The sequence below is a fragment of the Musa acuminata genome, chromosome BXJ2-10, assembly GCF_036884655.1.
Source record: "Musa acuminata AAA Group cultivar baxijiao chromosome BXJ2-10, Cavendish_Baxijiao_AAA, whole genome shotgun sequence".
NCBI lineage: Eukaryota > Viridiplantae > Streptophyta > Magnoliopsida > Zingiberales > Musaceae > Musa > Musa acuminata.
In genome coordinates, this window is record NC_088347.1 from 18,181,313 (window position 1) to 18,192,859 (window position 11,547).

The following is an 11,547-nucleotide window of genomic DNA, read 5'->3' on the forward strand; positions in this document are numbered from 1 at the left end:
TAAGAGGGCACGGAGGCATTTAAGGAGGCGACGACGATGATTGAAGGCTGTCCGTCCGATTCATCAGTCGCAGTGATGGACGGACGGATGTAAAATCTCGTTAAGTTATTCCTTTTTCCCTCGTGGGTCCCACAACCGAGCCCTGTGCGGCCTCACGCCAATAAATGCACGTACGGGCGTGTGGGTCCGCGGGTAATCCGTGAAGGGCTCCCAGAAGCGTTTGCTCTCCCCTTTTTCCCTCCCCCCCCCGCTTTCAATTATTATAAATTCACGTAGTAAAATATTACTGAAAAGTCAATTTTCACTTTTTTTTATCAGTGAGAGTTTCTTGTTCAAAAATTATTCTAGAGCTCCTAATTTCTGCTAAATTTTAATTTTATCCTTGAATGAAAGTGACCGTATTTAAAATATGTCATTAAGAAAAGTTGATGTGTTCCATACTGAAAAATGAACATTTTATGATTTATATTCAGTAAATCAACCTTGCATCTTCCATCATGTGAAGCTATTGTATTTACTTTTGCGATGTAAAACATTTAATATTAATCAACCTTCGTTTTATTTTTAATTGGCATTCTAATTAATATTAGGACTTCTTAAAAACTCCAAAGTAATTTAGATTTTCATATTTCATTTTTTATATTTCAATATACTACTATTCATGATAATTGGAAAGTATAATAACATATGATGACTAATCTACTCCTACTACAACTTTTAATATAACAATAACAAGCTATAATTGCCAAATTACTTTGGATTGGCCAAAGAGTCTTAGGTACAAAATAAATGTATCAAATGACATAACTCCTTTATGAATTTTGTTATCGTCGGAATGTCGTTGATCCGAAGTTAACATGACTCGATTTTCACCTAAAGGTGTGAGGTCGTCTAAGGACCCCTCGTGACAATTTTGTAAAACGATTGTCACAGTGTCAATGTGGTCTTTGAAGGGTCTATATGTATCTGAGGTAGTCTCGAGGTTGGGGCAAGAAAAGTTCTGGTCTTCTCGATGGATCCTTCACAAAGGTTAACGTCAAGGTTAGTTTCTCAACCTAATCCTTTCGATGTTCAAGTTAGCTTTTTCAAGTTGTATGAAAGTATAAAGAGTTTTTTTGAAAAAAATGTTCGACCCTTGAACGGGCACTAAAGGTCCACTTTTATACTTGGCAACCGATAAGACCATCTATAATCATCATAACACCCTCCTCTCCTCTTGATGTTCTGTCTACATGGATGATAAAGCCCGATGATCCACGAAGGCCAATCGAGAGGGAGCAAGTCCGAGCGATCGTATGGATTAATGTTTCCAAGTCAATTTTAATTATGAACACTTATGCCACCAAAATAATTGTATGGATTAATTTCTAAATTGTGCGTAACATCACATATATCATCTCTATTGATTCATCGTGTCGGTGCCATATGAAATGTTATACATTAGACATGCCCTATGAAAGATGTGATGGACACGTGGCTAGTTCCACAAAGAGGATCTTCCTCGCCCCTCGCTCCTTATAAAGGGATTCGTCATCTCTTCTCCTCAGGGACATCGGAGCCCAGCAAGAGCCATGGCGGAGGTGGCAAAGGTCGAGTTCGAGGCCGCTGACTGTCGGCAGATTGCCTGCCGGCTCAGCCGTACCCTTCCAGGTCGATCTCTTAGAACCCCTAACCCTCTTTTCACCCTGTTTCGATCTTTACTGGCGACTTCTTTCTTCTGCGATGTTGGCGCAGATCAAAACCATGACCCTATTTCCACGTCGTTCTCTTCTTGATGGTCGTCACGATTTCCGTTCCCCTTTTCATGATCGGTGTTGTTTCTTTGATGGCGTAGATCAAGATCAACGATCTCGACACCGTCACCGACCACCGTCCATCCCCAAACCTTAACCCTCTTTCACCTTTCACCCTGATCTATCTCTACCAGTGATCTCTTCCTTTTTTTCCCTTCCCTTTGATCTTGCGGTGCTAGCGCAGATCAAAACCCTAACCCCATTACACGTCGTTCTCCTCTCGTCGGTTCTCCTGATTTCCGTTGTTGCTTTGACGGCGTGGATCAAGATTGCGTAGTGGAAACCGGTGATCAACCAAGGTGAACTCCTCCGATCCGCGTAAATCTATTTCCTAGGGTTTGAGATCCTGCTAAATATTGCCCGTGGATTTTTAATCTTTTCTAGTTTCTTGATCTTAATCTTTGACGGTAGCCTTTCTTTCTAATGACAACTCTGGAATGCATAAAGATCATACATTTGTTCTCACTCTTCTTGCATTACGAGAACAAGAACAAATGTTGTGCTGATTTCCAACACAGAGTGTGTTTTTAGTGCAAAAGCGAGAAAAGAGACAATGAACAAATGTTGTTTTTAAAAATACTCACCATGTTGAGTATTTTTAAAAACAACAAACAACAGACTGCCTTGCTGTGAAAATGTAAAAGGGCACTCGTAAGGCTAATGAGGAAGTGCAAGTATATGCACAATAATATATCAAACTAAAACCTAAATATTCGTAAATTTGATCCTGAGCTTGGCTTAGCAAACTGAGGATTATGTTGATCAATGGAAGTAAAGGCATGGTTTACCAACTTAGTGCACCAACATGTCAGGAAATTTCTCAGACAATCACAGCAATGTTTAGTCATTCTCATCCTTTGCCCAATGAAATCAGTTCACTAGATAATTTAATCAAGCATATAACATATGCAACATAAGAAACAAAAAAAGAAAAAAACATGGACACAATTCCAGCCAGATATTTAATAACAAAATATGTAAATCACTTTAATATGGTGACGAGAACACGAAGGATGTTGTGGTACAGAACTAGCACAAAATTATAAGACCAACATTGCCCTATGAGAGAATTTAACATCTCATAGATGAGATGAGATGAGTCATGGTCGTCAACTATTCAAGCCTACTCCAAGAAGTAAATGGCACACCACTTATTAGTAAAGAAAAAATTATTGTTAGTTGTAATTCATAAACACTTATCGATTGGTTTCATCAAAATCCGAGAATCAAAACTTTTGAGATAAGTTTGTAAATTTTACTTCTTGAGAATCATATCATGAAAGATAATATCAAAGATCATGTGAATACTAAAAGACATGATTCATTTTGATAAATCTCATCTTAAATAATCAAAAAGAAATCTTAGGATATCAAATAGCAAAAGATCTTCAAAAGAAACATTAAGTCATTAATTCCGAGAAATCAAGATCAAGATATAGGTAAAACTCATTTAAATCATCAAATCATCAAAATAACTTTTAAAATATTCAAAATGACATAAATAGATTCATTAATTTCTTATTAAAAACTCAATAAGATTTTAGGGATAGAGACATTTTCAAGAATAATGCATTCCCTTTTTTAATGTGTATCAATTTATGTGATTTATTTCATATAAGCATGTCTTTATCTTTTATACCAAACAAAAACATACATTATCGTTTAAAATCAAAAAATAAAAAATCATCACAAAAATCATTACAAATACAAGCATACCCTTGTATAACAAATTAAACAATGAAGTATCTTCAATCAAAGGATTAGTTACCAATAATTCTAATTCTAATACTCTTTCCTTTATTGTTTCGGCTAGTGAGCTTTGTGAAGTGTGTTGGATCTTCGGTCACAAGCCTTGAGCAACAACTATCAAAATTTTATTTTTGCTCATAGCATTTGATTATAAAGATGTCTACAAGAAATGTGAGTTTCTTTTACGTACTTATTTGACTTTGGGTCCCTCGTGGTTGGATCTATCTATCTTGATTTTTGACATAAGGTCATTTATGGTTCATTTAGGGATTCAAACTAATTTATATGGATTATATTTTTTGAATGAACATTTATATGTAAAATGATTATGTCTATCCCAAAAACTATACTTAACCTTAGGGATAATATGTAATATGGATCCTTTAATAAATGTAGTTGGCTTTTGTTAAGTGTAATTACTCACAAGGTCGATTCCTTTTTTTCTACACTATTATTGGTAAGAATGATGTTTAAAGATTTTCTAACAATTTTAAAATTTTCTAACGTTTATTGTAATACTATATTTTTTTTCTTAAATGAATCTAATTCTTCACACTTAATACAAGGGGTTAACAAGCATTTATCATACTCATTTTTAAAATTTTTAAATTCATTAGAAAGAAAATATGGTTATTTTTTAATAATTTATATATTTTTACCAACTAAATTATATTCATCAAACAAATCATGAAAAGCATTAAGCAATTCATCATAAGGTAAATAAGATTCGTTTGAGCCACTTATCTCATCGTTGAGAGCCATTAAGGCATAGTTCGCATCTCACTTTTGTTAGTTTGGTCCTCCTCTTTGGATATACTCGATTCGTCCTATGTCGCCTTGAATGCTTTCTTCTTCTTTGGTAACTTTTTTGATTGATAGCAAGTTGTTCTGTCATTTTTAAGTTCGTTTATAATTTGCCTTTTTCATGAATTTTTTATTTTTTTTATCAAAAGTTCTATGTCATCATAACTTGAGCTTTCGCTCGAGTGGTATTCTATTGTTCGAAGTACTAAATCCTTCTTATTCTTTAGAAGGTAGTTCTCATATTCATCATATTCAATACAAGTCATTTCATTAAAGACCCGATAAGTTCTTCAAGTGAAAAATTGTTTAGGTCATTTGCTTCTTGTATTATTGTTACTTTTGGATCTCAACTTTTTGGAAGAGATTTTAGAATCTTGTTTATAAGTTCAAGATTAGAAAAATATTTACCAAGAGCTTTTAAACTATTAATGATATCTGTAAAACGGGTATACATATTAACAATAGTTTCACTTGGTTTCATTTGAAATAATTTAAAACTATAGATAAAAAAATTGACTTTAGACTCTTTAACTCTACTTGTGCCTTCATGTATGATTTCTGAGTGTATGTCAAATATCATGTGTAGTTTTGCATATAGAAACTAGATTAAATTCATTTTTATCTAGAGCACAAAACAAAGCGTTCATCGCTTTAGCATTCAAAGAAAAAGTTTTCTTCTCCAAATCATTCCATTCTTTCATTGGATTAGAAGACTCTTGAAAACTACTTTCAATAATATTTCATAAATTCAAATCCATAGAAAGTAAGAAAACTTTCATTCGAGTTTTTCAATAAATGTAGTTCATCCCATTGAACATAGGAGGACGAATGATAAAGTAACCCTCTATATTATCGAAAAAAGTCATCTCTCTTGGGTATTAAACCAATGAAGAGAAACGTGACTTTGATACTAACTGTTAGGACCGAAATCGATACTAAGAGGAGTGGTAAATTAGTACTTTCGTAAAACTTTCGACGATTCAAAAATTTCGTTCGATAAAACTTGTATCAGAAAGATGTTTAACTTAAAAATGTACGAAAGCGTAATGAGCATAGGAAAGTAAGAAATCAATTTACAATGTAAATAAAAAGCATAAAGTAAATGCAAACCAGATTTTATAGTAGTTCGGTCATCCCGACCTACGTCCACTCCTGATTCCTCTTCACTCGAGGCCACCGTCTTTCACTATCGATCTTCTTTCTAACGGGTGAAGATCAACTACCCTTATAACTCTTTTCTCCTTTTCACAGGTTTAGGAGGTAACCTTTACACCCATCTTTTACAAGTGTTCCCTCACACACCTCTCTTAGGACTATCACTAAGCTCTAGGAGGAGGGACTCTACACTTTAAAAGATTACAACATTAGAAGAATAGAGTTTTTATTCTAATTTCTTACTATGCATAAGCAGGAATTTGTGGGGTATTTCTATACCCCAAATGGCTTCAAAGATTGGAGCCAAAATTTAAATCCCCAAGTTTTCGAGATACTGATGGTACCACCACTTGTATTGGGCGGTGTAGCAATACCATCGCTTGACACACTGACATTAGTAGTACCACTGCTCAGTCCAGCGATTCCATCGCCTGACATATTATGGGAGATTATGTCTGGGTAGTACCACTACGCTGACTAGCGATACCACTGCCTGATAGCTTGGAAAAATGTGCTCTTGACTTTTCTAGCTCATAGGTGTTTCACCTAACCTTGGGTGACCGAATGGGCCTTTTACTTGACCCAAAATAGTCCAAACTTAGGCCCAATGGGCCCCTAATTGAGTTGGCATAGTTACGCATAAAACCAACTCAATTATGACCAATTAAGACAACCAATTACAATATTAGAATTTTATGTTGTTTGGCATGTCATTGGTTCATTCAGTGCTTTGTTCAATCCTTTAGCGCATCATCCTCTCCTTCGACGTATTACTCAATCGACATGTTGACCTCCCGTAACTTCTGATCTCCTTGGTGCAATATTCGACCCTTCGGCCCGATGCCCGAACTCACGGCACGAAGTCCTTCTGTCGGCACGTCAACCGATCCTTCGATCGACGTCCAATCTTCTAATATATTCACTCCGGTCCAACGTCTGATTCTTTTTTACTTTATTTAATTTATTTTTCCAGATCAAAGTTAATCATGCATTACTAAAAATGTAGATTAGATCAATTTTATCATCAAAATCTAAAATTCAACACATAATAGTGGGAGGGGGGGGGGGGTAAAGATTACTGATTGGGAATAACCAAAATATGGACGGTTGATTACGAAAGTCCAAAAAAGGGTATTTTCCCAAGTAATCTTTTTTTATAATGAATTTAAAAGAAGTTTATATAAAAATAATATATTTTTAATAGATTATGTGAACGAGTGTAACTAGATTATAACCCAAGTGTAACTTGAATATAAGAGATTTGAGTGTAACTTGAATATAAGCGATTTGATCGAACTCGATCTAACTGAATATACTTGACACTAGAAGGATACAACTTGATTAGATCGAACCACCCATTGACCTGTTGGGCTTGGATATTATCAAAACTTTTGAAAAAAAGGATATCTTTTTGGTAAAAATCAAATATGAGTGTGTCATTTATTAAAAGTTCATCACTGTTGAGAAGCACAAGTACCGTGACTGATGAGTCAGCACGGTTAGGCCCACGTGCCGATGTCAGGAACTTTTGGGGGGAACGCGAGGGTTGTCCTTCCAACGTCCGCCGACCCCGAGCTCCATTTGCGGGAAGAGGTGTCTGCTCGTCCCCAGGATAGATGGCGACCTTCCTCACCACACAGGCTCCTCTTTGGAACAAGAGACGAGATTGGCGTCGGTCGGATCCGAGCCACTGGGTCGCCGTACTCTGCGTATTGGGAGACGACTTCGGGGTGAAGGCGCCTGCAGCTTGGTGACGACCACCTCCTTACAAAAAGGCTCTCGTCGAGTGTGTCCCGACTTTGGCCCCTCCGATGAGCAAGTTAGATTCGTTTTTATTCCCTTTTTCCCTCCCCCCTTTTTCTGGATTAGGTCAGGCGTATTTATACCTGCATGCGGGAATTGGTCAGGCCCTGGTCCGGCATGGCCGTTAACTCTAGGGGCAGAACAACCTCTCTGACAAGATGGCGTCTTCGGGAGTGCTTGAGCGGCGTCAGACGACACTGCCCTAACAGCAGACGGCACCGCCCCCAGCTCTTGGGGTGGTCAGGCCGCACAGTCGCACCGTTGGAGCTTGATATGGCGTGCACCCCGCGCTTCTGAGGCGTATAGTGTTGGGTCGATCTGCAGCGTCTGTCGGTGGTTCACATAGGGCCAAAATGCGCCCTATCAATCACTATAGGATTTTTTGATAAATTATCTAATAATAAATTGAGCTTATTATTTAGAGCTCATTTTTTACTATTCATAATCTCTTAAAATTAATAAAATAATATTTTACTATTCGCCCATAGGATGCTGGGGAGCTCGTCCACCTAGGCCCCACGTGCACCTGAGATTCTCTTCTTGAGGCCTTCAATTATTGCTCGGTTCATCACCTCGGTCTGACCATTGGTCTGTGGGTGTGCGACCGAGCTGAACTTCAACTGAATCCCGTAGGACTAACAGTATGCCTTGAACTTACTGTTGTTGAATTGGGTCCCGTTGTCGGCGACGATAGACCTTAGGATCCCGAACCAGGTGATGATGTTCCTCCATGTGAAGTTCTGAACGTGCCTCTCAGTGATGGAGGCCAAGGGTTCGGCCTCGACCCACTTCGTGAAGTAGTCGACCTCGACAATGAGGAAACGTCGCTGGCCTGACGTCGGAGGGAAAGGCCCGAGGAGATCGAGCCCCTATTAGGCGAAGGGCCAAGCCACATCCATGGGGGTCGAGGGGACCACCGTTTGGTGTGGCAGTCAGGCATGCCGCTGACACTACATGCACTGTTGTGCGTACGTCATGGCGTCCTAGCATATGGACGGCTAGTAGTACCCCTGCGGAAGGGTCTTAAAGGCCAAGGTCCACCCCCCGACATGCTCCCCACATATTCCCTCGTGGAGCTTGGCGAGGACGGCTTCAACCTCCGACGGCGCGAGGCAGCGCAGGAGGGGTTGAGAGAATGCCCTTCGGTACAATCTTCCACCGATGACGCAGTACCATGCTTGAGCTCGCCTCAGCCATCTTGCAGCCGCGAGATCATCAGGATCTTTCCCACCCACCTTGTAGCGGAGGATCTCTTCTATCCAATTCGGGGGTAGATTTATTTCGGCAACCTCGTGAGTCGATATGGTCGGGACCGCCACAAACTCAGTGGTTGAGACCGACTCAGGGGTGCGGGTGGAGGCTGATTTGGCCAGCATGTCGGCCCACTTGTTTTGTGCCCGAGGTATTCTAGTGATTGAAAAGTAGTCGAAACAGCGGGCGAGCCGCTTTACCTCCATTAGGTATGATATCATCGTGGGGTCTCGGGTTTTGCAACTCTCGTTGATGTGCCCTGTTACTAGTTAGGAGTCATTGAAGACTTCAAGGTCGCCCACATGTAACTCCAGAGCGAGACGCAGACCGTGAAGTAGCACCTCGTACTCAGCTTCGTTGTAGGTGGCCCAGAACTTTAATTGGAGAGATCTTTCGTAGGTTTCTCTCGACCAATCTCGGCTCCCTCAAAAGTGGAAGAGCCATCTACGTGCAACGTCCACGTGCCCCGTCCACTTTGCCGCCCTGCGGCCTGGTCCTCGGGCATCAACTCGAAAATGAAATCGGCCAGCACCTGAGCTTTAACAGCGGTCCTGGGGGAGTACTGGATGTCGAATTCGCTGAGCTTGACTAACCACCGCAGCATGCGACCCGATGTGTCAAAGTTGGATAGGGTCTGCCGTAGCGGTTGGACGATGACTTTCATCGTGGGGCCTCGGGCTTCACAGCTCCCGTTGATGTGCCCTGTTACTAGTTGGGAGTCACTGAAGACTTCAAGGTTGCCCACATGTAACTCCAGAGTGAGACGCAGACCGTGGAGTAGCGCCTCGTACTTAGCTTCGTTGTTGGTGGCCCAAAACTTTAATTGGAGAGATCTTTCATAGGTTTATCTCGACCGACCTCTAAGGATGAAACCGACCCTGGCTCCCTCAGAAGTGGAAGAGCCATCTACGTGCAACGTCCACGTGCCTCGGCCACTTTGTCGCCCTACGGCTTGGTCCTCAAGCGTTAGCTCGGAAATGAAATCGGCCAACACCTGAGCTTTCATGGCAGACCTGGGGGAGTACTGGATGTTGAATTCGCTGAGCTTGATCGACCACCGTAGCATGTAACCCGATGTGTCGAAGTTGGATAGGGTCTGCCGTAGCGGTTGGTCAGTGACTACTCTGATTGTATGAGCTTGGAAGTAGGGCCGCAACTTCCGGGCCGTCAAGACCAGGGCAAGAGCTAACCTTTCGATCATGGGGGTAGCGTATTTCGGGCCCTCCGAGGACGTGGCTAACGTAATGCATCGACTGTTGCGTCGGTGGTACCTCCCGAACTAACACTGAACTAATGGCTTGTGGCGAGGCCGCCAGGTAGAGGCTGAGGGTCTCACCCGGTTCAGGCGAGGTGAGTCGGGGTAGGTGGACGAGCCATTTCTTCAACTTTTCGAAGGCCTCCTCGCATTCTGGGGTCCAAGTGAAGCTGCCGGCTCGTCGAAGAACTCGGAAAAAAGTGAGGCTCTTATCGCCCGAACACGATACAAACCTGCTGAGTGCTGCCAACCTTCTGGCAAGTCGCTGCACTTCTTTTGCCAAGCGGGGGGAGTGCATCTCAGTAATGGCATGAACTTTCTCTAGGTTGGCGTCAATTCCCCGTCAGTGAATGATGAAGCCGAGGAACTTCCCCGAGCTGACCCCGAAGACGCACTTTGCTGGGTTTAGATGCAAGTTGAACTGTATGAGGGTTTGGAATGCTTTCGCCAGGTCAGCCAAATGTGTCCCTATGACCTTGCTTTTTACAATCATGTCATCTATGTACACCTTCATATTTCTCCCGAGCTGGTGTTTGAAAAGCTTGTCGACCATCCTTTGGTAGGTCGCACCAGTGTTCTTCAGGCCAAAAGGCATTACTTTGTAACAGTACACCCCTTGGTTGGTGATGAAGGTAGTATCTTCCTGATCTTGGGTCGCCATCCGGATTTGGTTGTAGCTGGAGAACACGTCCAAGAACGTAAGGCGTTCATGACCAGCGGTGGCGTCGACCAACTGGTCTATCCTAAGGAGCAGATAGCAGTCCTTGGGGCATGCTCGATTGAGATCGGTATAATCAATACACATTCTCCAACTTCCATTAGGCTTTCTAACGAGGACTATATTAGATAACCATCGGGGGTACTTAATCTTGGCGACGAACCCGGCCTTTATGAGGTGATCGACCTCGTCTCGAATCACCCTCTACCAGTCGAGGGTGAACCTTCGAAGCTTTTGCCTTACTGATCACGCCCTAGGGTCGACGTTGAGCTGGTGTTGCGCCACCTCCGAGTCGATCCTAGGCATCTCTTCGGGGGACCACGCAAATAGGTCAGTGTTCTCCCTCAGGAAATTGATAAGGTGGAGCCGGTCCACCTCGGGGAGCGCAGCCCTGACTCTAACGATCTGGTCGGGTCTGCCCCGCTTCAAGGGCACCTCGATAAGCAGCTCCAGGGGCTCCAGCGTCATTTGTAGTACAGGTGCCTCACGAGGGTTGGGCGAGGATTCGGCGGGAGAGTGACTGCGATGAGGTAGCATCGCCTCGACTCCCTTGGGTCACTCCAAGCCTCCCCAATCCCTACCGAGGTTTGGAACTTGATGGTTCTGTGATAGGTAGAGACCACCGCTTGAATCCTGTTGAGGGTCGGGCGATCGAGGATGACATTATAGGCCGATGGTAGGTCGACCACCATGAAGGTGGTCATTACTGTTTTCATCCTTGGTTCCTCCCCGAGGGTGATGGGGAGCACTGTGGTTCCAAGCAGGGAGATGGAATCTCTGGTGAACCCTGTAAGAGCTGACGTCACATGGGTAAGATTTTCCTAGGTCAAACCGAGCCTCCCAAAGGCATCGAAGTAGAGGATGTCGGCGAAACTCCCCGTATCAACCATCACCCTCTTGACTCGGGCGTTGGCGATTTGGATGGAGATCACTAGAGCGTCGTCATGGTGGGAGCGCTCGACCTCTCCAGCTCTAAAGGTAATTATAGGCTTGTGCTTAGGCCGGGGATGCTTCTCCAT

The 11,547-nt window shown here is 42.4% G+C and overlaps 1 protein-coding gene across 1 annotated transcript; it reads right to left on the minus strand.

Annotated features, from left to right (window-relative positions):
* Window positions 1-10,992: 10,992 nt before the first annotated feature.
* On the minus strand, window positions 10,993-11,547 carry LOC135626026 (uncharacterized). Its single transcript, XM_065131213.1, has 2 exons — window positions 11,361-11,547; window positions 10,993-11,315 (listed from the first exon to the last, which is right to left on the minus strand). The coding sequence occupies exons 1-2, from the start codon at window positions 11,545-11,547 to the stop codon at window positions 10,993-10,995; spliced, it is 510 nt and encodes a 169-aa protein (XP_064987285.1).

Excerpts from the sequence above, each read along its gene's own strand:
- LOC135626026 (XM_065131213.1), bottom strand. The coding sequence starts at position 11,547 with ATGGAGAAGCATCCCCGGCCTAAGCACAAGCCTATAATTACCTTTAGA. Across the intron at positions 11,316-11,360 it reads CGATGCCTTTGGGAGGCTCG|GGTTCACCAGAGATTCCATC; the intron begins GTTTGACCTAGG and ends CAGCTCTTACAG.